The 27,048-nt window shown below is 35.0% G+C and overlaps 1 protein-coding gene across 1 annotated transcript in view; it reads right to left on the reverse strand.

Moving 5' to 3' along the window:
• Ttn (titin) overlaps positions 1-27,048 on the reverse strand; it is a 263,368-nt gene that overhangs the window by 123,622 nt on the left and 112,698 nt on the right. Inside the window, exons 123-156 of the mRNA XM_078017672.1 lie at positions 26,727-26,828; positions 26,208-26,312; positions 24,254-24,334; positions 23,990-24,067; positions 23,672-23,749; positions 23,430-23,513; positions 23,050-23,133; positions 22,750-22,833; positions 21,981-22,061; positions 21,465-21,683; positions 20,665-20,742; positions 20,391-20,465; positions 20,105-20,197; positions 19,254-19,331; positions 18,803-19,057; positions 18,502-18,585; positions 18,240-18,317; positions 17,677-17,760; positions 17,336-17,419; positions 17,047-17,130; positions 16,596-16,838; positions 15,011-15,085; positions 14,175-14,249; positions 13,508-13,581; positions 13,438-13,453; positions 12,766-12,843; positions 12,132-12,200; positions 11,881-11,985; positions 11,447-11,740; positions 10,574-10,654; positions 9,724-9,801; positions 2,996-3,079; positions 2,809-2,892; positions 2,257-2,340 (exon numbers count right to left, since the gene is read on the reverse strand). Coding sequence (XP_077873798.1) covers positions 2,257-2,340; positions 2,809-2,892; positions 2,996-3,079; positions 9,724-9,801; positions 10,574-10,654; positions 11,447-11,740; positions 11,881-11,985; positions 12,132-12,200; positions 12,766-12,843; positions 13,438-13,453; positions 13,508-13,581; positions 14,175-14,249; positions 15,011-15,085; positions 16,596-16,838; positions 17,047-17,130; positions 17,336-17,419; positions 17,677-17,760; positions 18,240-18,317; positions 18,502-18,585; positions 18,803-19,057; positions 19,254-19,331; positions 20,105-20,197; positions 20,391-20,465; positions 20,665-20,742; positions 21,465-21,683; positions 21,981-22,061; positions 22,750-22,833; positions 23,050-23,133; positions 23,430-23,513; positions 23,672-23,749; positions 23,990-24,067; positions 24,254-24,334; positions 26,208-26,312; positions 26,727-26,828 — 3,429 coding nt within the window. The remainder of the gene's footprint in view (positions 1-2,256; positions 2,341-2,808; positions 2,893-2,995; positions 3,080-9,723; positions 9,802-10,573; positions 10,655-11,446; positions 11,741-11,880; positions 11,986-12,131; positions 12,201-12,765; positions 12,844-13,437; positions 13,454-13,507; positions 13,582-14,174; positions 14,250-15,010; positions 15,086-16,595; positions 16,839-17,046; positions 17,131-17,335; positions 17,420-17,676; positions 17,761-18,239; positions 18,318-18,501; positions 18,586-18,802; positions 19,058-19,253; positions 19,332-20,104; positions 20,198-20,390; positions 20,466-20,664; positions 20,743-21,464; positions 21,684-21,980; positions 22,062-22,749; positions 22,834-23,049; positions 23,134-23,429; positions 23,514-23,671; positions 23,750-23,989; positions 24,068-24,253; positions 24,335-26,207; positions 26,313-26,726; positions 26,829-27,048) is intronic.

Below are 27,048 nucleotides of genomic sequence, written 5' to 3' on the forward strand. Positions count from 1 at the left end.
GAGGCACCACAGGCACTTTCTTTTCAGGGACAACTTCCTTGGGAGCCTCAGGCACTTAAAAGAGATTAGTGAGATTACACTTAGGATTTATGAAGACCATGAGGATGAAATATTCCCAAGAGCAGAAGATGTAGATCTTGTGGTGCCCAAGGTGAGTGACAAATACCTTCAACAGGTGGGACTTCTGGCTTTTTTGGAGGCACCACAAGCACTTTCTCTTCCAGGACAAACTCTTTGGCAGTCTCAGGAACTTAAAAGAGATTAGTGAGATTAAATTGAGGATTTACGAAGACCACATGGACTATTCTCAAGAGTAGAAGTTATGTCTTGGGAAGCCTCAGGTGAGTGAGCAGTACCTGTGACAGGCAGGACTTCTGGCCTTTTAAGAGGCACCACGGTCACTTTCTTTTCAGGGACAACTTCCTTGGGAGCCTCAGGCACTTAAAAGAGATTAGTGAGATTAAATTGAGGATTTATGAAGACCATGCAGACTATTTTCAAGAGCAAAAGTTATGTATGTCTTGGGAAGCCTCAGTGAGAAGTACCTGTGACAGGTAGGACTTCAGCCTTTTTAGGAGGCACCACAGGCACTTTCTTTTCAGGGACAACCTTGGGAGCCTCAGGCACTTTAAAGAGATTAGTGAGATTAAATTGAGGATTTATGAAGACCACACGGACTATTTTCAAGAGTAGAAGTTATGTCTTGTGAAGCCTCAGGTGAGTGAGAAGTACCTGTGACAGGTGGGACTTCGGGCTGTTTAGGTGGAGCCACAGACACTTTCTTTTCAGGGACAACCTCTTTGGGAGCCTCAGGCACTTAAAAGAGATTAGTAAAATTATCCCTAGGACTTCTACACACCATGAGAATGAAACATTTTCCAAAGCAGAAGAATTATGTCTTATAAACCCTCAGGTCAGTTACAAGTACCTGCGACAGGAGGGGCTTCTGGCTTTTTAGGAGGCACCACTGTTTGCTTTCCAGGGACAACGTCTTGAGGGATTTCAGGCACTTAAAAGATATTAGTAGTTTTTCACTTTGGTTAGTGAGGTAAGAGGATTAAAAAATGTTTCCAAAAGCAGAAGAGAGATTTCTTCTGAAGAATAAGGAGAAGGGCAAAAGTACCTGCGACAGGGGGGGCTTCTGGTTTGGGGGGCAGGGTCATGGGGACTTTCTTTTCTGGAACTTCTTGAGCAGCTTCAGGCACTTGAAAGATATTAGTAGTTTTTTCATTTAATGAAGAGCCATGGACCAAACTAATTTTCAAGAATGAAAGAGATATTTCTTCCGCAGAACAAAGACCCGGTGACAAGTACCTGTGACAGGTGGGGCTTCTGGCTTTTTAGGAGGTATCACTGGCTTTTTCTTTTCAGGAATAATTTCTTGAGGAACTTCAGGCACTTGAAAAAGATATTAGTAGTTTTACACTTTGGTTAATAATGAAGAGAAATGGACTGAAACTGTGTTTCGAGAATGAACGAGATATTTCTTCTGTAGAATACGGTTTAGCTGACATATACCTGGGACCGGTGGAGCTTCTGGCTTTTTGGGCAGTGCCTTGAGAATTTTCTTTTCTGGCACAACTTCTTGAGCAGCTTCAGGCACTTGAAAGATATTAGTATTTTTAGAATTTACAAATCGTGAAGGCATGTATTGGCATGATTGTGAAGAGAATAGGATGGTATTTTTTTTTTTCTAAGTGAAAAAAAATACCTTTCACAGGTGGGGCTTCTGGCTTTTTGGGCACCGATATTTTCTTTTCAGGTGCAACTTCTTTAGGAGCTTCAGGAACTTTGAAGATATTAGTATCTTTTAGTTAGTCACTATAAAGGGAGAATCTTGACAATGCATTTCCCACCAAATACAATTTGTGAGACAGGTGGACATTACACACTTTCCCCCGCCCGCCTGAACAGGTGACTGATAACATGTAAGTATACTTACCTTTGACAGGTGGAACTTCTGGCTTTTTGGGAGGAGCCACTGGTACTTTCTTTTCAGGGATGGCTTCCATTGGTGGCACTTCAGGCACTTCAAAGATAGTTTAAAATATGTGTTTAGAATAGGTGAGAACAATTAATATCAGATTATATAATTATACACCAAGATATTGTGGATAGCTCCCGGCATGTTTTAAAAATTAGAGTTCTATTACTTTAATTAGAATTCTATTACTTTAAGGTTTAAGATTTTTGTACATAATTTTCTAGTCAAAAGAGCAGTTATCTGTCTCCCTAATTTGTACAGTTTGACATTACCTTCAGGGGGAGGACTTTCCGGTTTGGGGGGAATAACTTCCGTCACCTTCTTTTCTGGGACAGCTGCCTTTGGCACCTCAGGTACTTTAAAGATATTAGTATTTCCAAGATTAGACAGAGTAGAGACAAAAGGACTATATCAAGCACAGTGACATCAGGGTGACTACCTTTAACAGGTGGGACTTCTGGCTTTTCAGGAGGCACCACAAGCACTTTCTCTTCCAGGACAAACTCTTTGGCAGTCTCAGGAACTTAAAAGAGATTAGTGAGATTAAATTGAGGATTTACGGAGACCGCATGGACTATTCTCAAGAGTAGAAGTTATGTCTTGGGAAGCCTCAGGTGAGTGAGCAGTACCTGTGACAGGCAGGACTTCTGGCCTTTTAAGAGGCACCACGGTCACTTTCTTTTCAGGGACAACTTCCTTGGGAGCTTCACGCACTTAAAAGAGATTAGTGAGATTACACTTAGGACTTATGAAGACCATGAGGACGAAATATTTCCAAGAGCAGAAGATTTAAGTCTTGTGATACCTAAGGTAGTGACAAATACCTTTAGCTGGTGGAACTTCTGGCTTTTTAGGAGGCGCCACGGTCACTTTCTTTTCAGGGACAACTTCCTTGGGAGCCTCAGGCACTTTAAAGAAATTAGTGAAATTACACTTAGGATTTATGAAGACCACATGAACTACTCAAGATCAGAAGTATGTCTTGTGAAGCCTCGGATGAGTGACAGCTACCTGTGACAGGTGGGACTTCTGGCTTTTTAGGCGGAGCCCAAGACACTTTCTTTTCAGGGACAACCTCTTTGCACACCTCTGGCACTTAAAAGAGATTAGTATTTTTTACACTTAGAAAATACAAAGACCACAAGACACAATGAAACATTTTTAAGAACAAAAGAACCGTTTTACTCTCTTGAACTTGAGATGGTAGTAGCAAGTACCTGTAATAGACGGTGCTTTTGACGTTGGGGTAGGCACTTCTGTTACTTTCTTTTTGAGGGTCACTTCTTTGGGAGCTTCAGGCACTTTGAAGATATTAGTAAATTTACATTTGAGTCAAAAGTGGTGAACACAGACCCGAGTTACATTTACACATCACAAGAATTTTCAGGACTAGAAAGGTGGCCCTTTCTCTTTTCTATCCTCCCTAGTCCTTGTAAGGGTTAACCAGTTGAGAATGTACCTTTGACAGGTAAGATTTCAGGCATTTGTGATAAATGCACTTTTTGGGGAGGCACATCTTCTCTGAGAGCCTCAAGCACTTTAAAGATATTAATAATTTTACATTGAGGAGTTAAAAGAATCAGGTCAAACAGGAAACACATTAGACAGAAGACTTTTCCCCACCCTTTTAATCTTCCAGCAAGATATACCTTCTTGGGCAGGAACTTCTGGCTTTGGGGGTAGAACCCCAAATGTTTTCTTTTCAGGGACAGCTTCTTGAGGAACTTCAGACACTTTAAGAAATTAGTATTTTTACATTGAGTGTTATGAAAATCACAAGGAATAGCAAATTAATTTCAAAACTTGTTGGAGTCAGTTCTTGAGCCTGAGGGTTTAGTGACAGGTACCTTTAGCTGAGGGAGCTTCTGTCTTTTTGGAAGGAGCTCTTTTTGCAGGAACAACTTCTTGAGGAGTTTCGGGCACTTGAAAGATATTAGTATTGTACGTTTAAGAGTTAAAATATTCGTGAAAACAGTAGCTACAATAAGATCGCGAATGCTACTTTCTAGAACTTTCTTTCCCTTCTTCATCAATACACTAACCTAGAGGGATTCACGGATCCTTGAGAAGAGGGACTTGCCCTGCTCTACTACCCAGCAGCGTTCTTGTAACACCCACACCCTCACTGCACAGTATAGTCGGCCCTCCGTAGCCATGGATTCTGCATCCTCCATTTAACCAGCCACAGATGAAAAAGTTGTGTCTGCACTGTGTATGGATATATTGTTTTTCTTATCATTATTCTCTAAACAATATAGCAAACTGAGATTTATATAGTATTTATATTTTATTAGTTATTATGAGTAATCTAAATGATTTCATGTATATGAGGTATGTTATTAATTACATGGAACTGGTACCTCATTTTATGTAAGGAACTTGAGCATCCATGGATTTAGTATCTGTGGGGTCCTGGAACCAATCTTCCATGGAGACAGAGGGAGGACTGTATTTTTTGAACGAATCCTTTTAGTAGAAAGGTTTTAGTTTGTGGTAGGAATAGCCACAAATTCTTTCTTTCTAGAGGGAATTATGAAGCTTCAGTTGCCTTAAAGATATTAGTATGTTTATGTTTAGAGTCACAAAGAGTGTTAGAAAAAAACAGTTCTAGGAGCAGAAGATGGATAATTTCTTCTTCCATATCTGTTCAGAGGTGGCATGTACCTTCCATAGGTGGCATTTCTGGCTCTTCAGGAACATCCTCAATGACTTTCATCTCAGGAGCAGCTTCTTTTCTGGCTTCTGGTGCATTGAAGATATTAGTATTATTCTCAGAGGTTAAAAGGATCAGTAGAGATATTAATTCCATGAACTGAACCTAAGTGATTTTTATGGCTACTAGGGTGCTTCCTTCAAGAATCTGAAGAGATGCAAAATCTTAAGAGTCATCAAATCTTACTTGTTTTTGTTAATTATTCTTTAGCTTCCTAGGGCCTTGTCCATAGTAGACACTTATTAAATAAATGAAGGAATGAGAATAACCATAATGCCTTTTGGAGAGGTGTTTCGATTTCAGAGGGAACTGCCATGGGTTTTGCTTTTACAAGAGACAATGTCTTGAGGTGGTTCTAGCACTCTCTAGATATTAATGTAGTGTACTTTTGAGTTATGAGGAGCAGTGAAGAGTTCCAGTCATATACAGAAATGCTACAGATTGGGAATCCCCAGAATCTGATTCTTAGTACCAATATAAAAGCCTGCTTATCAGGGGTTGTTTTTGTTTTTTTATTTTTGGTCAATTCAGGTGCTATAAATATTAATATTTTTTTTCTTACAATTGTAGGTGTATAGAAAATTAGATTATGGAAAGTGAAAAAAAAAGATGGCCACTAATGGTATCTTTAGCAATTTAGTTTGTGAAGATAAAACAGGTGTTCTTATCTGTGTTGGCTTCTTTTTTGTACCCTCACCTTAGTCACATTAAAGTAGTGTTTTCTGGGGCTGGGTTTGTGGCTCAACGGTAGAGCACTTGCCTTGCAATGTGAGGCGCTGGGTTCGAATGTCAGCACCACATAAAAATAATTAATAAAATAAAGATATTTGTCCATCTACAACTTAAAAAAATTTTTAAAAATAGTGTTTTCTGAGTTCAGGAGAGAACAACCAAAAGATGCTAGACTGAAAGAAAGATCAGAGTACTTGGGTGTTCTTTCAATTCCAGAATATCATAGACATTATTAAGACATTTTTATTCTGGAAGCTTTGAAAAGTTCCCAGCTTTTAATGTATTTGAAAAATGTTCAGAATGGGAAAATGTATAATGCTTGAAAAATAAAACATGGATCAGGAGTGGAGCAAACATTCAGAACAGAGTGCTAGGGACTGAAACCACAGTGAATGGGCTTAACATATGGCCATTTAAAGGAGGAGTTGGTGCCACTAAATGACAGAGGTGCTTGATTATGCACCAGAAGGTAATTATTCATCTCTCATGAGACTGGAATTCCAGAATTTACCAGTCTGTCAAAATCACTTTCCTATTAAAATATTTACTTACTGCTAAAAGCACACATATGAATGTGAAATAGCCGATTCCAAGAAGATTTAACATCATAGAAATATATTTAGAAAGTGAGTTCCAGAATTAACTGGAATTCTGCCTTAGTTTTAGAAGGCTTTCAGATGTGTCTCATGGGTAAGAAATGATATTACAAGAATAGCAACTTCACATCGAATATTTCATTTTCTTTAAGTCATGATTTTCTAAATATATTTCTATGATATTTCTTATTGGAAATCAGTAATTTCATATTCATATGCTTTCTTTAGCACTAAGTTTATCTTAATAGGAAAAACAATTCTGAAAGGCTATATTTCCTGAATTTCCAGTCCCATGGAGGATTGAATTATTGCCATCTCCTGCACAATCTAACACCTCTGTTATTTGACGGCACTGAATGAACCAATTCAATCTAGTCTTGTGTCCGTTATTTCTAGCTAGTCTGATTTTTATTATTTTTAAAGGAAAGATAGCTGTTTCCTATTGAAGAATACATCTGGGTCATATTTGGACATAATATGTATACATTGTTTTCTTTGTAATCCTCATAAACTGTATAACTCAACTATCTTTCATCTGTATAAGTTAAAGATCTTCTCTCTATTGCCTCTTGAGTGGCTCACTGGGCCATGAGTATACTTGGTCAAACTTCTTCTCTGGGGACCCATTTCTCTGAAATGATTTCCTTGGTAACCACTGGTGCTTTGAGGATATTAGTATTTTTACATGTGTTAACCATTACTACAAACACGAGATAAAAAAGCCTGCTTTATTGTAATTTGTACCTGTTGGTGGTAATGTTTTTCTTCTTTTGGTAACAAGAGTTCGTCTCTCTGGAACCTCTTCCTTGAAGATTTCAAATTCTTTAAAGATATTAGTAGTGTTTAGTTAAAACAGGCAAAGACAAAGACATGACATACAAAGAATTAGGTATACTGACAGATATTGTAATTTTAAGTTGGAAATTTAATTTTTAAAAATAGTGTTTCTTTGAATATTATTTGAGTGGGTCTTGACTTTAGATGGTAATTCTTTGTCTTGGGCATCTTTGTCAGATGCTTTAAAGATATTAGTATTTTAGCATTATAGGTTGTGAGAATGTACATAAAATTCTAATCAGATTTTTTTTGACTTTAGAAGAAAGGTTTTCTTCTTTAGATTTTCATAACTAGAGAATTATACCTTCAGTTGGAGGATGTTCTGGAATTTTAAGAACAGCCTCAGGTAACTCCACCTCTGGAAGAACTTCTCTGGTTGTATCAGGTGCTTTAAAGATATTAGTAGGTTTGTACTTAGAAGTTGTAAAACAAGTCAATTATATAACATGCAGTTTTTGAATCTTAAAGATATTCATCTGAGTTGGACACAGTTGAAAAATACCTTTGGTTGCTGGTGCTTCTCTTGTTTTAGGAATAGTCACATATATTTTTTCTTCTGGAACAACTTGCTCAGGTGGCTCAGGTGCTTTAAAGACATGAGTACAGTTATATTTATAAATGATGAAGAAAAATATTGAGCTTCTAAACTGAACCCCCAAATCAATTTTTTAAGACTGGATCATTAGTGTTATATACCTTTTGCTATTCTGTATTTTGCCTTTTCAGGATGAGTCACAAGCACTTTTTCTTCTATAACCAATTCTTCAGATGCTTCATAAACTTTTAAAGATATTAGTATTTAGATAATTAGGGGTATTTCAAGGTGGATGAAGAATAGTATCAATAAAACAACATATAATATACACTCATCACCCAAATTAATGATAGTACACAGACATGAATGCAATGACTGAACATGAGTTTCACTCCCAGTTTTATGATATAGGACTCTTTATGGCATTTATTTATGAGAATGATAATGAAATTGAGGAATTCATCAGGCAAGGACAATAAAATTCTTCAATTTTTTTTTCTGCAGGAAGTTATTGATAAAATCGTCCAATTGCTCTACTTAATGGATTTGTGCATAAAAATCAGGGAAGATATTGAGCTACACTTGGGGAATTTGCTTTCTACATTTGACCTATTGCAAATTCATGTAAATATTTTCCACTTCTGGGAGGAAAAGTATATTTTAAAATCACATCTCATTTATGGATTCACAGCTTAAAATGAGTGTGAAAACCATTTAAGGATTAGAAGGAGAAAAGAAAAGGAAAAATTGATTAAATATTTGGAAAATAAGGCCAATAAAAATAATAAAGGATTTCTTCAGAATTTAAAGAGGAAGACTGTCTGACAGTAAGAACTAAATTCAAATATAGAAAAGGTATTCAAAGGATGGGGTGATTGTATACTTTTATCACAATATAGTATAAATTTTTTTAGATTAAAAATGTAATATAGCATTTTTACTATTCAGAGTCTTAAATAGAATTCTTTTTCATAATATTTTACTATTAAAATTGTTTAATTGTAGTTTTGTATGAAGGCAAAAAAAGTCTTGATAATACATTTTGGGTTTTTAATGGTCTTATAAATTTATAACCACTCAGGCAGCATTGCCAAATGTTAATGATTGTTGTGAGGAGTAAAAAAATAATAATGGTGGAGATCCTGGTTCTTTGAAATTAAACTAAAATATTATGGTTCACTTAATGGTCTAAGAAAACAAACTGCTTCAAAGCAAAAGTTGTTTATAAACAGAGGTTAGAAAAATTCAATAAGACAAATGCTTTTTCTAAAATTGGGTAATATCATATATTTTTTTAAAGTATAAGGAGATATATCTTGTCTAAGGCTTGGGGTCATTCAAATTATTTGAGACAAATATTTACAAGATATTAGTATGTTTACTTTTAAAAGTTATATAGATGAACACAGTGAATTTGAGAACACAGATGAAACCAAAGAGAACTTTAAATTTTTCTACACTCACTGTATATTTCTGTGTCTTCGGGAAGAACAATAGGTTTTTCTTCTTCCATAATTTTCTTAGGCATCTCAGGAACTTTAAAGATATTAGTATATTTATTGTTATTAATAAGAAATATAAGATATTAAGAATATAAAGAAACAACATATGAAGATTTAATATCACATTCAATTGCTCTGGGCAATGAAAACTATCTTGGAGATACTTTGAATTGTGATCACTATAAGTGTATACCTTTAGCTGGTGGAACTTCAGGCTTCTTAGGGACTGATACACGAACTTTTTCTTCTGGAACAATTTTCCTGGGTGCTTCAGGTGCTTTAAAGATATTTATTTGTCTTATTTTAAAGAAGATCATAATTGGATATAGAAAAATCAAGACCAAAACCAAAAGGGGCCTCTACCAAAGGAGAATGTCAAAATTCCAGAATTTTGCATGGACATACAGTGTATTCCTCTTAGATTTTGCCTTATTGATAAGTTCCTTGTTATATCACAGACACTCTGCTCTTTGGAGATAACGATCATTTGATATTGTCATTTAAAACATTTTTTTTTTTTTACTTATTCCCAGAGGAACTTGAAAGGAGCTTCTAAGATGGATTATATTTGGAAGAGAAGTTGAGGGGTCAATATTATTTCATTATTACTTAAGAAAAGGACCAATAAAAACAGTAACTTTCAGACTTATGTCTTTGTTCCCAAAGGGTCACCACATAAAAGGAAAGATCATGCTATAGAACAGAAGTTGAAATTTAGGCCATTAACAGTCCTTTTGTGGCCCTGAGGGGAGAATGGTCTCTCTCCTCTGTAGAAAGTGAATAAAAAGGGATTTATATTAGTGGTAATCAGCAAAGGCAGGTACCTTTAGGTGGTGGAACTTTTGGTTCTTCAGGAACACGAACTTTTTCTTCTACCACAGCTTTCTTGGCCACCTCAGGTACTTTAAAGATAGCAGTAAAAAAATTCTTTTACTTTTAAAAAGTTGTAAAGATTTTTAACACGGAGAGCATAAGAGATATAAAAACAAAGCAGGATATAGCCACAATATAAAACACAGACATACTTAACAATACTAAAAATGAGTTAAAATTTGATGAAATATCCAGGAGATTTCTCATATTAAAATGGTAAGAACTTGATAAGAAAAATTATAATGCCCCTTCACTTGGTATTATTTCTGCTTGACTTGGTGGAATAATCTGTTTTTTCTCTTTTCAGTGATAACTTTCTTATATAAGTTATATGCTTCAGGGACTTTTAAGATATGAGTTTATATTATTTATTAGAAGCTTTACACAATTTCTATTGTGAAATTCAAGAGGTTAGCAAACATAAAGCAGGGACATTAAACACATAGAAACTATATTTTTATATTTAATATATTAATGCCATTTATAATGAATAGGAAAGCAGGGGCTTACGAGTAAAGATATTGGTGAACATAAAATCAAACAGCATCAAAGAAGGATACTTGAGTTCACTCTTTGGTTAACAAGTACATCTATTTAGATGGTAATAACAACAGTGATTGTCTTTTTTTTTTTTTTTAAAGAATTTTCTTTGGAACCTCTGTTACTTTAAAGATGTTAGTTTGTTTTAGAAATTCCCAAAACAAAACACCAAAGAAAACATCAAACAGATGGCAAAGTTATAAAGCAACAAAAGTGCTACTATACATAACTTAGCTCGGTAATTTTTCACCAATAAAATACCTTTAGCTGGTGGCTCTTTTCGAGGAACAACTTTAAAGGGTGGTTTTTTTGGAGGGATGATTTTCTCAGATATCTCAGGCCCTTAAAAGATATTAGTGCTTTGTTTTAGGGAAAAAAAAAAACCTCAAAAGTCTTATGAAGCATTACTTCTAAAGTTAGAATGAAGGCTCACAAAATACTTTTTCTATATTTTTTGAATTTATATTATGCTTACTTCCAAAAAATATTTGATTTTGCTAGATATTGTCTATATTGTACATTTACTGTGTAAAACACATATTTCTTCATCTTACATAATTATTAATTTATGCAAGATTCAGAGTAGTAGAGAACTTAGTTGAACTACAGTTATCCTCAGAATTTACCAGAATGCAGGTATCATTATCAATACTTGCTCTATTTCCTTATTTTTTAAACTAAGACATGATAAAACTGCAACAAAAGGTTTTGAAAGGCAATTATCAATTTGTGCACTGTTGACCAAAATATTAATAAAGCAATGGTTGTCCGGCCAGAGCAGGTAAATTCTCAGTGAACTGACAAGTTTCTTTTTCACTTCATGACACTGGTCAGTTATTTTGGTATCTCTAACAATCAAGTAACAATCTTGGTCAGATTTTTAAAAGAATTCACAAATTTATATGTTGACCTCTATAGATATATACCTATCAAATATTAACCTCTTGTCTGTGAAAATTATACTGTGTGGTTAATCTGTATTTGATATCAATGTTTGCATCAGAGTTTAAATTCATGCTTGAAGTATTTCACAGGTTTTTCTACTGTTTCAAACTAAACATACAAGGTACTTTCAAAAGAAAGCCAGTTAGAGCAAGATATAACAAAGAGTAATATCTGCACAATTCCCTCTACCTTTAGGTGGAGCTTTGGGTTTTTCATATACTTCCACTTCTTCGGCCTCTAAAAACTCTATGACCCTATGGACTTCTTCAGCTTTGTGTTCTTGAAACCTGCGTTCTTCTACTTTGAGGAATTCTTCTACCTCGTGGAATTCTTCTTCTTCGAAGTATTCTTTAACTTCATGGAATTCTTCTTCTTCGAGAGCTTCTTCCACTTTTGCTTCTACTAGTTCTAATTCTAGTCTTTCTTTTACTACTTCCTCTCGTTGGTAGGCAACTGATATTTTTTCTTCAAGAACAGTTCTCCCTGAAAGAGCATCTACTTTAAGAGATTTATAATTTTAAACACAGAAGAAACAAAGAAGTAAATTGAAAATGTAAGAAAACTACTAATAAAAGGCTTGCATGCAACATAAAAAACAAAAACAAAGATCTTTCCAAAAATACCTTTAGTGGGGGGAACAGCTTCTTTTTTAGGCACAAGGACTTTCTTTTCTGGGACTTTCTTTTCTGGGATTTTCTTTTCTGGGACTTTCTTTGGTACTTCAGGCACTTTAAAGATACATTTTTAATATTTAAGACCTTGAAGAATAAACTTTCACAGACAACAGACGTCATAACCAATCAAGACACAAGGACATAAAACATGAAAAGTCTTAAAGGTAAAAGTGGAGATTTAGGTTTTAGAGAAGATGTACCTTTGGCTGCGGGTGCCTCTTTCTTCTGAGCAGGAACAGGTACTTTTTCCTCAGGAATTTTCTTTGGCACTTTAAAGATATTAGGTGTTTTAGTTAGCTGACAATGCTCAAGAGTGCACATGAATAAGAACATCAGAAACATTGACATTACAATAAAACTCAACACCACTCCAAACTGTTGGACGCCTATTTTACAGGCAATAGGACACTTTTCCAGACTATTCTTTTGTGCTAGCCTTACCCTTAGAAGGTTAGTCCACAAAGAACCTGAGCTTTTTTTTTTTTTAAATAGTAAAGATTACCAACATTGGACCTATTTCTACTATTTTTCATTTGATGAACTGTCTTGAAGTAATTAGCATCCCAGAGTACTTAAACTCTAATATGAACCATACATTCTGTTGGGCACTATGATATTTGCTGAGAAGTTTTTTATGATAGGAATTGTACATTCTAATTGGGAAAGATGCTATTGAAAGGCTTAATTGAATAGGAAGCAAAGAGAATTAAAAATTTTGTAACAACATCAACATTCAAACATTAAATTACTATAGAGAAACAGTGAAAGAAGACATTTGCTCTTTGGAAAGAAAATTAATAGGAATTTAAAGATATTCATGAGGATTTGCTATACCTTTAGCTGGTGGTGGCTCCACTTTTTTAGGAACAGGAGTAGGTGCTTCAGGTACTGCTTTCTTAACCACTTCAGGCACTTAAAAGATATTTTATGGACATTTTGAAAAATGAACAGAATAAGCATGTAATGAACAGAACAACATTCATATTCCAAAAGAATAAACACAAAACACTAATGTATTCTAATAAGATGTTAGCAACCTAAAGGATAATAATATATATGGCATAGTGACTCTAGAGGTGTGAAGGATATTACTAGAAAACCCCATAAGCAAATGTAACATCAATTATGCAAAAGATTGTGGTGGTCTTCAGGAACAAATGGTTAAGAATTATTCTAAAAAATGAACACTTTCGACACACAAATTGCTCCTCCACATTTACATTGAAGACAAAAATAAGAATCCCAATCTGGGAGAAAGTATTAATGTGCCAACAACAGAAAAATCATCTCTCCTTGGTTGTTAGTTGTATTGAAGATGAAGTAGGAAAAGTTAGGGGAAAAAATAAAGGGACAGATAGCTTCAGGTACCAGGAATAATTATTCTTCAATATTCATTGATATGTCGATGTAAGGAGAGTAGAGTGGTAAACATTAGGTTTAGATAAATTCTGAGAAGGATTTAGAAGGCCACATATTTTAGTGTCCAACCCATAAGAGCAGGTGTACCTCTAGGTGGCGTCACCTCCTGGACCACCTCCACCTCTTCCACCTCCTCCACCTCTTCCACCTCTTCCACCTCTTCCACCTCCTCTATGCTAGGTGGTTCTTCTGGGATCTCTTCTGAAATAATCTCTTCAGGCTCCTCAAACACTTTTAAAAGATTATTATTTTAAGTTATTTTTACAATTCTTTTGAATATTAGACTAAAATGATACATCTTAAGCCTGCTCAGCCTTGTAGATGCTAGAGAAAAGTCACTAGTCCTTAAAAAAAATAATCTACTGGAGATTTCAAAATCTTAGTTTCTTTTCACCATTTGTAACTGGAAAAAACCTCTGAAAATTTAGGCTAAAATTATTATTTTAATGGAAATGGACCTGTTTGGTGTCCAACAACCACTAACAAGTAGATATCAGATCTGTACCAGTTACCTAGAATGTCACTTGGACAAGCTTTATTCCATCATTGATAATCAAGCCATTTGATAAAATATTTCCCACAGAAAATAGTTCCCCTTCCAGAATTTTTATTGAAGTAAAACCTAGCAAATAGACAAGTAAGCTAAACATGCCAGAGGAGATTCAAATGGTATTAGTTTGCCTGCCCAATTTCTATTAGATAAAGGTAATTTAGAGTCTGCATGTTTATTTTCTGGGGTGAAAAGTACACTGGCCTCCTTGACTATTAGATAATAATAAGACAATGATGACTTTGAAATGCTGTTTTCTTGGAAAATCATCTACCTTCAACTGGAGGAACTTCCTCTTCTTTAGGTGGAATGATTCGTCTTTCTTCTACTTTCTTAGGTACCTCAGGAACTTAAAAGATATTGATTTTTTTAAGGCACTTAAAATGCAAGAGTTGAATAAGAATACTTAAAGATCAAGCTTCCCATTTTCAACACAAGAGAGTAGATATCACAACACACATGCACAGATGAAACACTGACATTTCAAAGAATTAGTTTATGAAGAAAGGATAAAGAGGTTTGTGGTTTAAGACTAAGGATCTATTAAAGGGAGATTTTATCTTTTATTGCTGGACCCTCTTCTTTCTTAGGAAGAACAATGGGTACCTCGGGGACTGATTTCTTTGTCACTTCTGGCTCTTTAAAGACTTTATTATTTTTGAAAACAAACAAACAAATAGAGAAACAACACAAAACACACCAATGCAAAGAGCAAAACTGACATAATACCCACAAGGGCACAACAGAGTCAAAGTGAAGATTGTCAGCACGGACCACAGAGTACAAACATGTATGTTGAATGTCCTGGGTGGATAGCACCACAGTTCAACATGAATGCAGCAAACCCATCCCTGGAGGGGATGGTATACCTTTGGCTGGAGGAGCTACTGCTTTCTTAAGGCTGGGAGGAGGTGCCTTCTTTTCTGGTTCAGGTTTCTTAGGTACCACAGGCACTTTAAAGATATTATTTTATAATTTCAGTTTCACAAAGACAAAGACAAGAGACATAGCAGTAATACATGTTACGTTAATAAACACCAAACAGGAGTTTTGACTTTTATGGTTGAAGGAGAGAAAAGACACTGTGGAATGTTCTCGGAGATGCAGTACCTGGGGCAGGAGGAGCCTCCTCTTTCTTGGGAATGACCACTTTCTTCTCTGGTACTTTCTTCTTGACCTCAGGCACTTTAAAGACATCATTTCATGATAAGAATTTGTTTTGAGGGACAAGAAAGAGAGAAATCAAGAAGTCCACACACAGAAAGACCAACATGCAACTATTACTTAGGACAAGAAGTGATGCAAGTTGGGAGTGAGCGTTTGCAGAGCAAGGGATCAGAAACCTATTTGGTTCTCTGAGGACAATGCTATCATTTCATCTATTAAATTTCACTAATGATTTATTGAATCACTATTTATAAAACATTTCTGAATCCTTAAAATCCAAGAAAGACCAGTCTCTCCATTTCATTATACTAATATATATTGCCCGATAGAAGGGTTGTGTTTAAGTAGTGATGCCAGGACCTTTTGTAGCAAATAACATTGAGTATTAAGGCATAAATATGACCATTATGTATTATACTCTGAACTGGTTTAATATTTCAAGTCTGGATTCTATACATTCAGTGATGAGGTACTTTTACACTACATTGTGTCTTCACAAAACTATCTGAGCCCATTAGGACTCATTTTAGGATCACTATTTTTTTTAATTTATTTTTTTAATTAGTTATACATGACAGTAGAATCACTATTTTTGGGAAGAGGAAGTTGAGGCTCAGATTGGTTAAAAAACTTGATCAGAGGAACAGAGCAGGGTGCAAAGCCCAGGCTAGCATCAAAACCTGCTGGGCTACTATTTATACATATGTATGAGAAGACAAGCCATTCCTCTGTTTTGATAAATGCATTAATCTTTCTCTTCCCTTTCATCTTCATGTTATAAAGGCACATCATATAATGAATGAAGGATGATTTAAGAATATTTATTCATTATATTTTTCAGGTAAATTTTTTTTCTATAGAGAATTAAGCTTTGCAAAGTATCTACATGAGAGATCAGAACTCCTGTGGCAGTTTTGGAACAACACTTCCTTTCACCATTGTTCTTAATAACCATGGTGTACCAAGCACACACGAAAAACTAACGAATATCAGCACCTTGAACAGTTTTAGAAGTGGAAGTGTGGCTGCTCACTTTATAAGTTTTCCTGAAATGCATTTCCACCATAATCTATCTGGTAAAGTGATGGTGAAGAACATGTATGCTATTTGGGGCGGTATACCTTTGGGGGGTGGTGGAGGTTCCACTTTTTTAGGAGCAGGAACAGGGACTTTCTTCTCTGGTACAGTTTTCTTTGGCACTTCAGGCACTTAAAAACATTTCATTTGAAGACATTAAAAACCACATGTACAATGTTGTATATAAAACAAAAAGACACACAACAATAAGACCACAAACAATTAATAACCTTTCATAACACAAACATTTAAAAGACATTCAGATAATTGACAATAGACACACCATGCAGACACACAATTAGAAGAGGACTTGTCTGGAATGTGTCCTAAGACTGACATGGTAGAAAACATACACAGTAAAGTATTACAGATAAAAGTACAGATGAACAAAATGATGGAAAGACAAAATTCAACACAAAAGAGTTCTTGATTCCAAGAAGAGCAGCTATACCTGGTGCAGGTACTGGCACCTTAGGTTTAATTTCTGGAAGAACTTCCTCTTCTTCAGGTGCAACTTCTTCTTCCTCAGGTACAAGTTCTTCCTCCTCAGGTATGAAGTCTTCTTCTTCCTCAGGTAGAACTTCCTCTTCCTCAGGTAGAACTTCCTCTTCAGGAACAATTTCTTCTTCAAATGGAACTTCCTCTTCCTGAGGCAGAGCTACAGGAACTGGGACTGCTTCACGTTTCTTTGGCACTTTAAAGATATTTATTCAATTGCACGAGCATCACTTTTATGGACAATATTCATGATAATGTGACAACATGAGAAGCAAATATTCTGTGATCATAAAGCAACAGCTATCACCAGCATACATATCATCAAGCATTAATTACAATTAACGAGGGTGCATAACACCAGTTAATTTTCCTTTTGGCCCTGGTTTTGTTTGAGATTAATTTACCTTTGGGTGGTGGAGCTTCCATCTTTTTCAGAACTGGTGTTGGTTTCTTTTCTTCTGGGATGACCTTCTTTGGCACCTCTGGCACTTTAAAGATATTATTGTCTTTAAGAATGTGTTCTATTAAAAGTCTTGCAAATAGATGTAAAAAAGAATCATAAAATATTTGACTTATATATTTAACTAGACAGGTGCCTTTTAAGAACATGTTAGTATTATGGGAAAATTCACATAGGAATATACATAACTGTGAGGATTCTCCCCAAGTACTTTAAGTGATGAAATGATGTACCTTTTGCAGGTGGAGCCTCTACTTTCTTAGGAGCAGGAACTGGCACCTTCTTCTCAGGCACAGGCTTCTTGGGCACCTCTGGCACTTTAAAGAAATGATTTAGACAAAAAATTATGTAAAATAAAAATATTGAGTCAAATATAGTTTCAAAAAGATTAAGACAAGGCAATGAAAGTATGAGAAAGAAATTCCAAGAAGTATTTTATTTTTAAAATCTTTTGTTTTCCTTAAGGAAATGATAAAGAGCTGCATCACTAAAAAGCAGAGGATTAAACCAATTACTTTTTAATTTCTATGCAAATAAGAAATTAAAGATAATGTGGCTTTTCAAGGTCATGTACCTTTGGCCGGTGGAGGTTCCACCTTTTTAGGCACTGGTACTGGTACTTTCTCCTCTGGCACAGGTTTCTTGGGCACTTCAGGAACTTTAAAGACATCAGATATGGTTAATATCATGTTTTTCACCCATAGCTAAGAATCCAGAAATTTTAAGACTTTAATTGAAACATCACAGATACTGTAACAATCTCACTGAAAATAGTAATTGTCACAAAACAAAGGACTGGAAAGACACAAGAGTTAAAATAGAAAACACTAAATAAAACATGGATTAGTGATAAAGACGGTACACAATGCCTGGTAAAGAACAGCTTTGTCCATTTTGATACTGCTAAAAGAATTTATTTTACAACTTTCCACTAAAAAGAGCTAAATGTTAAGCATAAGCATGCTTCAATGGCAAAATTCAGAGAATACATGGTAACCTGCTGACTTCTGAGTGATCTTTATCCTGGCATTAATGATATTAATAATGTCATGGGGGAAAGGATTGCTATGGCTCACCACGTTATACTACATAAGTAAATTATTAATCATTCCACTGATGGATTATAAATAAATGTACCTTTAGCTGGTGGAGGCTTCTCTTTTTTAGGAATAGGTACAGGAACTTTCTCCTCTGGCTTCTTAGGAATCTCAGGCACTTTAAAGACATTATTTATTGTTAAATTCTAACTATGAGTAAAATCTCATCTATATAAAGCACATTTAATGCTTTTCACAATAGAGAATAAGGTACAAAACACTTTGTAGTCAGAAGAGAGTTAACTATTTAAAAGCAAATTAAGTCTCCCATATATATGTCATGTGAGTGGTTGGTGGTATACCTTTGGCTGGTGGGGCTTCCTTCTTTTTGGGAACAGGAACAGGTTTCTTCTCTTCTGGTACAGGTTTCTTGGGTACTTCAGGCACTTTAAAGATATTATTAAGAATTTTGGAAATGTTGCAGAAAAGATAAAAATGTGAAAAGAATCTGCAGTTATCATACTTAAGTATCTTAAAAAAAAGTCTGCTTCTAAAATAAGCAGAATTGGTCATCAATACTAATAACCCCCAGAATTCGATCAAGCCAGACACCTAATCTCTAAAGACACTGCTGCATATCCCTTTTCAGGACATATCATCTACCTTTGACTGGTATCACGGGCACTACTTCCTCCTCAGTTATAAGCTCTTCTTCTTCATGAACATACTCCTCTTCATGAACGTACTCCTCTTCATGAATGTACTCCTCTTCATGAATGTACTCCTCTTTATGAACATACTCCTCTTCATGAATGTACTCCTCCTCCTCCTCTTCTACAATATATTCCTCTTCATGGGTTTCAACCTCTTCTTCAAGGGCAACCTCTTCTGGTTCTCGTTTTTTAGGCACTTCTGGCACTTTAAAGATATTATTTTTAAGTTGGAAGTTTTCCCATTACTCAACAAAACTAAGACATTTTAGGAACACAAGCCCATTTATAACGAAAGAAAGAGAAGGCTTTATCTTTCTCACAAAAGGATTTCACACAGAACTGAACATGAATTCCACAGCAAAGAAGACAAACAGTTCATTAAAATAAGTGGTATTAAGTACCTCTAACAGGAGGTGCTACTTCTTTTTTAGGGGCTGGTACTTTTGCTTCTGTGACAACCCTCTTGGGCTTCATGGGCACTTGAAAAATTAAGTATAAGGAAATTTTATGGTCAAAAACAGGTTACCCAGCCAATAGTAGCTTTGTTGTACTCTAAGTAGATAATTTTGTATCAATCTCTGATGTAATAGTTATACAATTGTTCTTCTATAAAAAAAGTTTATGGGTTTGCCATGGAAACAATTCTTAGCTTTATAGAAATGAAAATCTACAGAAGTAGTCAAGTGTGAGGTAGCAGAATCCAAGTGTAAAATGATGTTTAGTGTTCAAATGTCTCTGCTCATAAGAAACATCCTTTATTAAAAAGGTACATATATTCCTGGATAAATGCACTTCTTGATTTTGCCCAGAAGTTACTTCACACTTAGCATAAAACAGGAAAATAAGTGACTAGACATTGAATGATCTTTTATTTTTAATCTTCAAAATAAATTCGGAATGAATAGACAGTTATCAAACTTTGGTGAATATTATTATATCATTACATTAGTTTAAATATTGCAAGAATATGCCAAATGGTACCTAATTTCAAATCCAAACATTCTATTTTCTACATATCATAATTATGTGGCAGGACATAGCCATTGCATAAGAGACTGTGGATCTATTTTGAAATAATTTTTCTTTTTAAACTTAACATTATGTTCTTATCCTGAATTTACAGGTTTTTACATCCAACATCCTCCTAACAATATAGGAGACGCAAAAATGACAAAGATAAGCAAAACATAGTTACATTAATGTCCAAAGAGACATGATAAAAGACCACACTCTAGGAAGGAAATCATTATACCTTTATCAGCTGGTTCAGTCACCTGCTGTTTTTCACGTTTGGTAATTGAAATGTGTATTTTTTCTTCAACAACTTTCTTTGGCTCTTCAGGCACTTTAAAGATATTAATTATTAAAGAGCATTAAAGCCAGCCCCATGAATATTATGAAATAAAGATACACGAAAAACTGAAATATAAGAATCAGAACCAGAACATTACACTCAGTGAAACAGAACAAGAGACAAGATTCTAAAACACGGTCACAGTCACACAGTTGTTTTGGCTAGATATTACTCTGCAATATACCTTTGGGCGGTGGAGGTTTGAGTTTCTTTGGAATGGGCACAGGTACTTTTTCTTCGGGGACAGCTTTCTTCGGCACTTGAAAATATCAATATTAAGAGATTTAAAAACCAGAACCAGATTTTTCAAGAGTTAGTAAGAACAAAAAGTCAAATACCATATACAACATAATATTCCCAAACTCATGATTTTCACACTGTCACTTGAACACATATTTATAGGGGACAGACAGACAGGAAACCAAATCATTCATGACTGAGAGTTTTTCTCACTCTACCTTTAGCTGGTGGGGCCTTTGGTTTTGTGGGAACTGGTTCTTCTTGGACACGTTTTACTGGAACAGGCTTCTCAGGTTCTTTAAAAGCACATACAAGGTACTTAATGTTAGACTTTAGAGCATAAATCAAAAATACTTCTTAAAAGGAATCAATTAAAATAGTTGATCTTTTACCTACAGTGCATGCATAGCCTCAGAGGTGCAGTTATGACAAATTCTGAGAGACCTACAACTTCTATTACCCTTTTCTCCTGGCTCTGTACTTCAGGTAATTATAACTCATTGGTATGTATTAAATGCTCATTTACTTTAAATAGACAAAATTGTGACTAAAACTCCTCCATCTATAATATTGGTTTTTAATGCCAATGTGTAGAACTATGAAGAATGTTCTCAGAGTTTGGCCACAAAACATCAGAAAGTAAATGAATTAAATAACACTTATTTGTTTCAAAATTCTAGTAGGAATTTATTCTATGAGTAAAACAAATTCTTCAGAACTAAAACTATTTGCCTGCAAATTTGGTCTTCTTTGGGTAAAACAGCGCTTTGTCTGTCTTTACTTTGGAAGTAGTTGTTAAGTTTGGGTGATGGGAACCCCGAGGGTAGTAAAGCCCCAAAAGAAGCTTAAGATTCACAGAGATTTTTTCGCCCAGAAATAATCCAAGAAAAAAATATTCTGAATTTGACAAATGAAACAAAGTTCTTTACAAATCTCTTAGGACATCCAAAGTTTTATCTTGTTCTAATGGAATTTGCGTATATTTAATGTAGTTTGGGATTTGCAGTTTTGTTCATACCTGTGATATATTCTTCATGCTCTTTATACTCTTCATAATGTTCAAACTCACGTTCTTCATATTCTTCATATTGATCGTATTCTTCTGTTGGTTCATACTCCTCATATTCTTTATAATCCTCATATTCTAAATATTCCTGGTAGTCCTCATCTCGTTGTTCTGAAACAATTTCTTCTTCTCGGGTGTAAGACCATTTTTTCTCTTCTGTTACCGTTACTTCTAGAATAATATTGACAACAGGCAGCATTTTATTTGAAGCCCACTTAGGGATGAGAGAGATCATGCTTTGGTTTCATTCCTTTGGGCTATTTCCATGCACTGGTTATGGGAGCCCCTGATTATCCTCTACTGGTCAAGACATCATAAAATGTACATTTACCAATGGTGACTTCTAATGTCTGAGTCCCTGACTTTAGTCAACAATGAGCCAATAAAGTAGAGGACTAAAATTGGGACTTAGTGGGCAAAGAGTCAAACAGCATCATGTTTATGTTATTTAATCAAAGCATAATATACCTTTCGTGGGTCGAGGTTCTCTCTTTGGAACTTCAATGGACACTTTTTCTTCTTTAACAGCTCTTTTTCTGAGTTCAGTCACTTTAAAAGAGTAATTATTATAAGTAAATGGCAAGATTCCAGAAATATATATGTTAAGAGGAATTTTATACAAGTAATCCAAGGATGAAGACAGCCATAATGGTGCTCATTTAAACTTTTCATTTAAATGGCAAGAAAAATCAATAGGCTTGGAAATAAATATAGTCAAATATACTTTTGAATTGGTTTCTGTCTAAGCCACTTAGTACTTCAAAGATAATGAAAAACTTTAGGAAGCTCAAGCAGAATTTACAAGAGAGTTAACAAAAAAGACAACAGAAATAATGACTAAGCACAAGCATTAAAGAGAAACGTGTTACATCAACAGTTTCTGCACCTCAATTCTAGGGTATTTTTAAAAGCTCTATTGATACAGTGTAGAAAATTCGAGATTTAAAATTTTATCAAAGATTGACACATAAACAAGCATTTAGGCAAATGAGTTTAGCAAATGGACAAATAGACAAATTAAAGGACAAACACACTTTAAAGAAAACTACATATTTTGGGGGAGATTCACATCATTTAAGAAAAAAGTACTTTCTGGTCTTAGAATGTTTCGTTATGAAGTGATATGAAATAGCACACTGATATTTCTTACTTTCTGATATGTATTGAAATAATTTTCTCTAGCGATGGTTTCAATAACTAGATTCTTAGTTTGATTTCTTGAAAGGAGTCAGTATACCTTTGGCTGGTGGCTCCACCTCTCTTCTGGGTTTGAGTTTGGGAACTTTTTCTTCTGGGACAGTTCTCTTTGGTTCTTCTGGCACTTTAAAGATAGATTTCGCTTTAAAGAATTGTTTCCCTCATTCACACCACACAAAAAAAGACAACCATACAGTAGTAATGAAAACATGAACAACTCGACATGTTCATTATTTCAAATGTCAAATGACAATAACACCCACAAGAACCCACACCCATGACCAAAGCACTTAGGAAGGTGGCTGAAGACAACACTCTGGGTATTAGAAGGCTGATGTACCTCTCGCTCTTGGAGGCTCCTCTGTTTTAGTTACAGCAACAAGAACTTTTTCTTCCTGGGTAATTTTCATGTGCCTCTCAGTCACTTAAAAGATAATTTTAATATTAGGGAATTATATTGCTTAAAGTGGAATTTTAAAATATATATATTGCCAGAAAGTACTGTCATTTTTGAAGAATTTACAATGCACACACAACACATCACAAGTCAGTAGGATTCTACTCAAAGACAAGGCAATAACACACCAAGGCCACCAACAGACAATAAACTCTACACACAAGGTATGACCCAAAGAACAGCAACTAGAGAAAGAAAGACAAGACTTTAAAACTTCTCTCATTTTGTGTGTGTGTGTATGTGTGCTGGGGGATTGTGTTTACCTTTGGCTGGGAGAGGTTCTTCTATCTCAACCACTTTTTGAGGAACCCTTTTTTCTGGGACTGGTTTCTTTGGTTCTTCTGGCACTTAAAAGACATCAGGTAACATGGTTAAATGACATGAAAAGCACTTCCATTGGCACATTCATTTTCTTATTCTTGCTATACAAATTTGAAGAATGTATCAATTAAGATAAAGAAAGAGAGACAGGAGTGATTCAAGAATAAAGCGAAACACAATATACCTTTGGCTGGTGGCACCTTTTTAGGAACTGGAGCAGGAACTTTCTTTTCTGGCACAATTTTCTTAGGTGCTTCAGGAACTTGAGAAATATTAGGTTTAAGAATATTAGTTTGCATTACATTAAGAGGTGACATGGTTTGGGGTCTTAGAACTTACTTTTTGAAAAGATCACACACACACACACACACACACACACACACACGACTGACTATGCTCAAGAAAAATGTTCAGATCTGTGCTGATGAAATATGGGTGTGCCAAATAGAGGCCTTACTGGGTGAACACAAACAGTCCTGCGCTTCTCTGGGAGACATTGTACCTTTAGCTGGTGGAGGCTCCTCAATTTTAGCAGGAACTTTGGGTTTCACTATAATTTTCTTCTCTTGCTTCTCAGGCACTTGAAAAGATTATAAAATATACTTGTAGAAAATATGCAGATTTTTTTTACAATAAAAGTGTAAGAAATCTTTTTCTTAGTCATGCTATTTATCAATATTTACAATACAGAGGATAAATTGGCTATAAGAGAACAGAAAGAACAGAACAAACCGACAGAGAAATAAAAATTAAGATTTCCATATACCTTTAGCTGGTTCAGCTTCCACTTTCTTAGAGATAAAGTGTAGCTTTTCTTCCACAACATATTCTTCAGGCTCTTCCATCACTTTAAAGACATTAATTTTAAAGAAGAAAAGCTGTAGTGTTTTTGTGTTTAAGTTTAGCTGTGATTTATCATTTAAAAGAATAACTAAAATAGCAAAAGTTTAACACTTGCAAAGCTCCTGATTGTTTCCATTTTAAATACCTAAAGGATATTTAATCAGAGCAAACACCTTAATAAAGAGTATGGGAACTACGTCTCATTAATTTAATGTTCAAGTATATCATAAAGATAATAACACTTATATTCATAGGAATAATAGGACACATATAAGACAATAAAAAACGCTAGTGGAAAAAATAAAAAAGAACACAAGATTTGAAGGGAACTTGCAAAAATAACCCAACACTCTAGGTTTGAAGGCTGCAGGACAAACATATACATAAGGATTTAAAAGTAACTTGCAAGATATTTCATGCCCCCCTTCCCTGCTTTGCAGGATAAGAATGGTGACTTTTCAATTTATGTATTTAAATTAATTACAGAATAGAAAAGTCTAGTTAAAAACACATCAGCTCTTTACAGTGAAGGTAAATCTAATGGGCCACCCATCTTTTAAGCTTAATGAAGACTAAGAATATCCTAGAGTATCTCTCCTTTACCTAAAGTCTGGAGTAGTGAAGAACATTTATAATCTATACCATCAAAAACTGAAATCAGATCCAGGCAACAAGAACATTTCTCATGTATATGTTATGTTTGGTTTTCCAGATACTTCTGGAATGTATGGGGTCCTCTTCAAATTCACTGGATTCCTGACCATGCCCACCATCATGACCTTTTCTGGGAAGTATAATGGAACTAGCAAGCTTCCTTTTGGGAAGTCATACCCCATCCTGTTCTGTCCCAAACCATTCCATATAGACTGTGCATATTGAATTTCAAAGGAACTTTTTTCCCAAACAGAGAAAGCAGGTGTGGTGTACCACCTTTAAATTAACTACAATTTAACTCTTCAATTCACCAAGAAGAGAGTTGACTTGTTAAGAACTTTTTGGTTCCATTTTAAAGCAGAGCTATTCTAGAACTTTCTTAGGACATTTTTATTTTTATTTTTTGGATATATAGCTTCAGTCAGAATGTTGGATTGTACTACTCCTATCTTAATTCACTGAAAGGGTACTCCAATAAAATAAATTCACAGCTTAAATGATAGAGAACTAATATTAGAGGCGCAGGAACATCTGAATAACAAGGCAATCTGATCACAGAGATTACATAATTATTTTCTCCACATGTGCAATAAAGGAAAGCCCTTTGAGTCAGTTGCAGATTCATAAATATGGCCTTCATTTCGAGAAAGTAATGAGGTAATTAGTATTTTATTGTTCATTTTACAACTGTGATTCAGGACATATTAGTAACTTGTGCAATCAATTTAATGGGTGGTCATTTGCCTTTGTTAATGTATAGCATAGAATGGCATAGAAAATATAGAAGAATATCATAAGTATATCACATATTATAAGGCTAATATTGCTACAATGTTTCAGATACATATGTGTTTGAGAGAATACATACATGTATGTATTATTGTAACATAAAATACATTTCAACTGTGGACCAAAAAAAGTTTTGACTACCAAGGTGAAGTTTATGCCAGTCTACAATGCGGAAGCTGAGTCCTGTCTCACGAAATTTAATTAATTTTGGGCCCTTTTCTCTTACATAGTTAAGTAAGAAGAGATGAACAAAAATATGCTAATTTTGTGTAATGCTCCTGAATATTGTGTTTTGAGCAAAAGATACAGTGAATGAGGACCATGATGTTCACTGAATCTGTGTCACTTTTTGGTGTGACTTTTCATTAGTCTGATAAACCCTGAAAGACAACATCCAGACTCCAGATCATCACTAGCGTGTCTGGGTTGTTTACCTTCATATTCGGTAATCTCCACTTCCTCCTCCTCCTCCTCTCTTTCCTCTTCTCTATAGACTGAAACAGACACTCGTTCCTCTTCTTCATAACTCCATTCCTCCTCTGCAGATATGTTAAAAGATAAGATTAAATTTAAATTCAGCATGCTGAATACCAGTAAGGACCAGTGTTCACTAAAGATGGATGAAGGTTCTTCTACTTGCTGAGGGTCATAGTACTTCTTCATTACAAGAGGGAGAGAGCTGATTCAAGACGAGGGACAGAACAGCTCAAGACTGAGAGGGGTATTCAAATTATCCTCAGGCAGGGCCACTTTTAGCACCCATTCACTTCCTTAGAACGATTCAAGATCATGGTAGACATAAAAGAGGCAATTCCAGAAGGCTATGACAGGTAGACACATTCCAATATCAATACAAGGGAAGTAACTGGTCAGGACAAGCCAATAAGCACATCTGGAAACAAGACTCCAAGGAAAACACAAAAAGACCTTCCTCCTTCACTTGGATTATGTACCTTCATGCCGCATGACTTCCACTCTCTGAGGAACTGCAACGGATATTTTTTCTTCACCAACAAATCTTTTTTCTTCTACAACAGTTTTCTTAGAAACTTCAGCTTTAAGAAAGCATTAAAGTTGAAGTTTAAAATGCAAGAATTTTAACAATTCTCTTTCTTTAGGGTTTGGGAAGATTTGTACAGTACACTACTTTCATTAGCAAAATGGGAAAACAAATATGGTGAGTATACAAAGTCTCAGAAGCAAGACAGAGAGTCAGTACAGGAAGAGACCCAATAACAACAACAACAACAACAACAACAAGAATTCACATGCTAC

This window comes from Ictidomys tridecemlineatus, chromosome 7, assembly GCF_052094955.1.
Source record: "Ictidomys tridecemlineatus isolate mIctTri1 chromosome 7, mIctTri1.hap1, whole genome shotgun sequence".
Classification (NCBI taxonomy): domain Eukaryota; kingdom Metazoa; phylum Chordata; class Mammalia; order Rodentia; family Sciuridae; genus Ictidomys; species Ictidomys tridecemlineatus.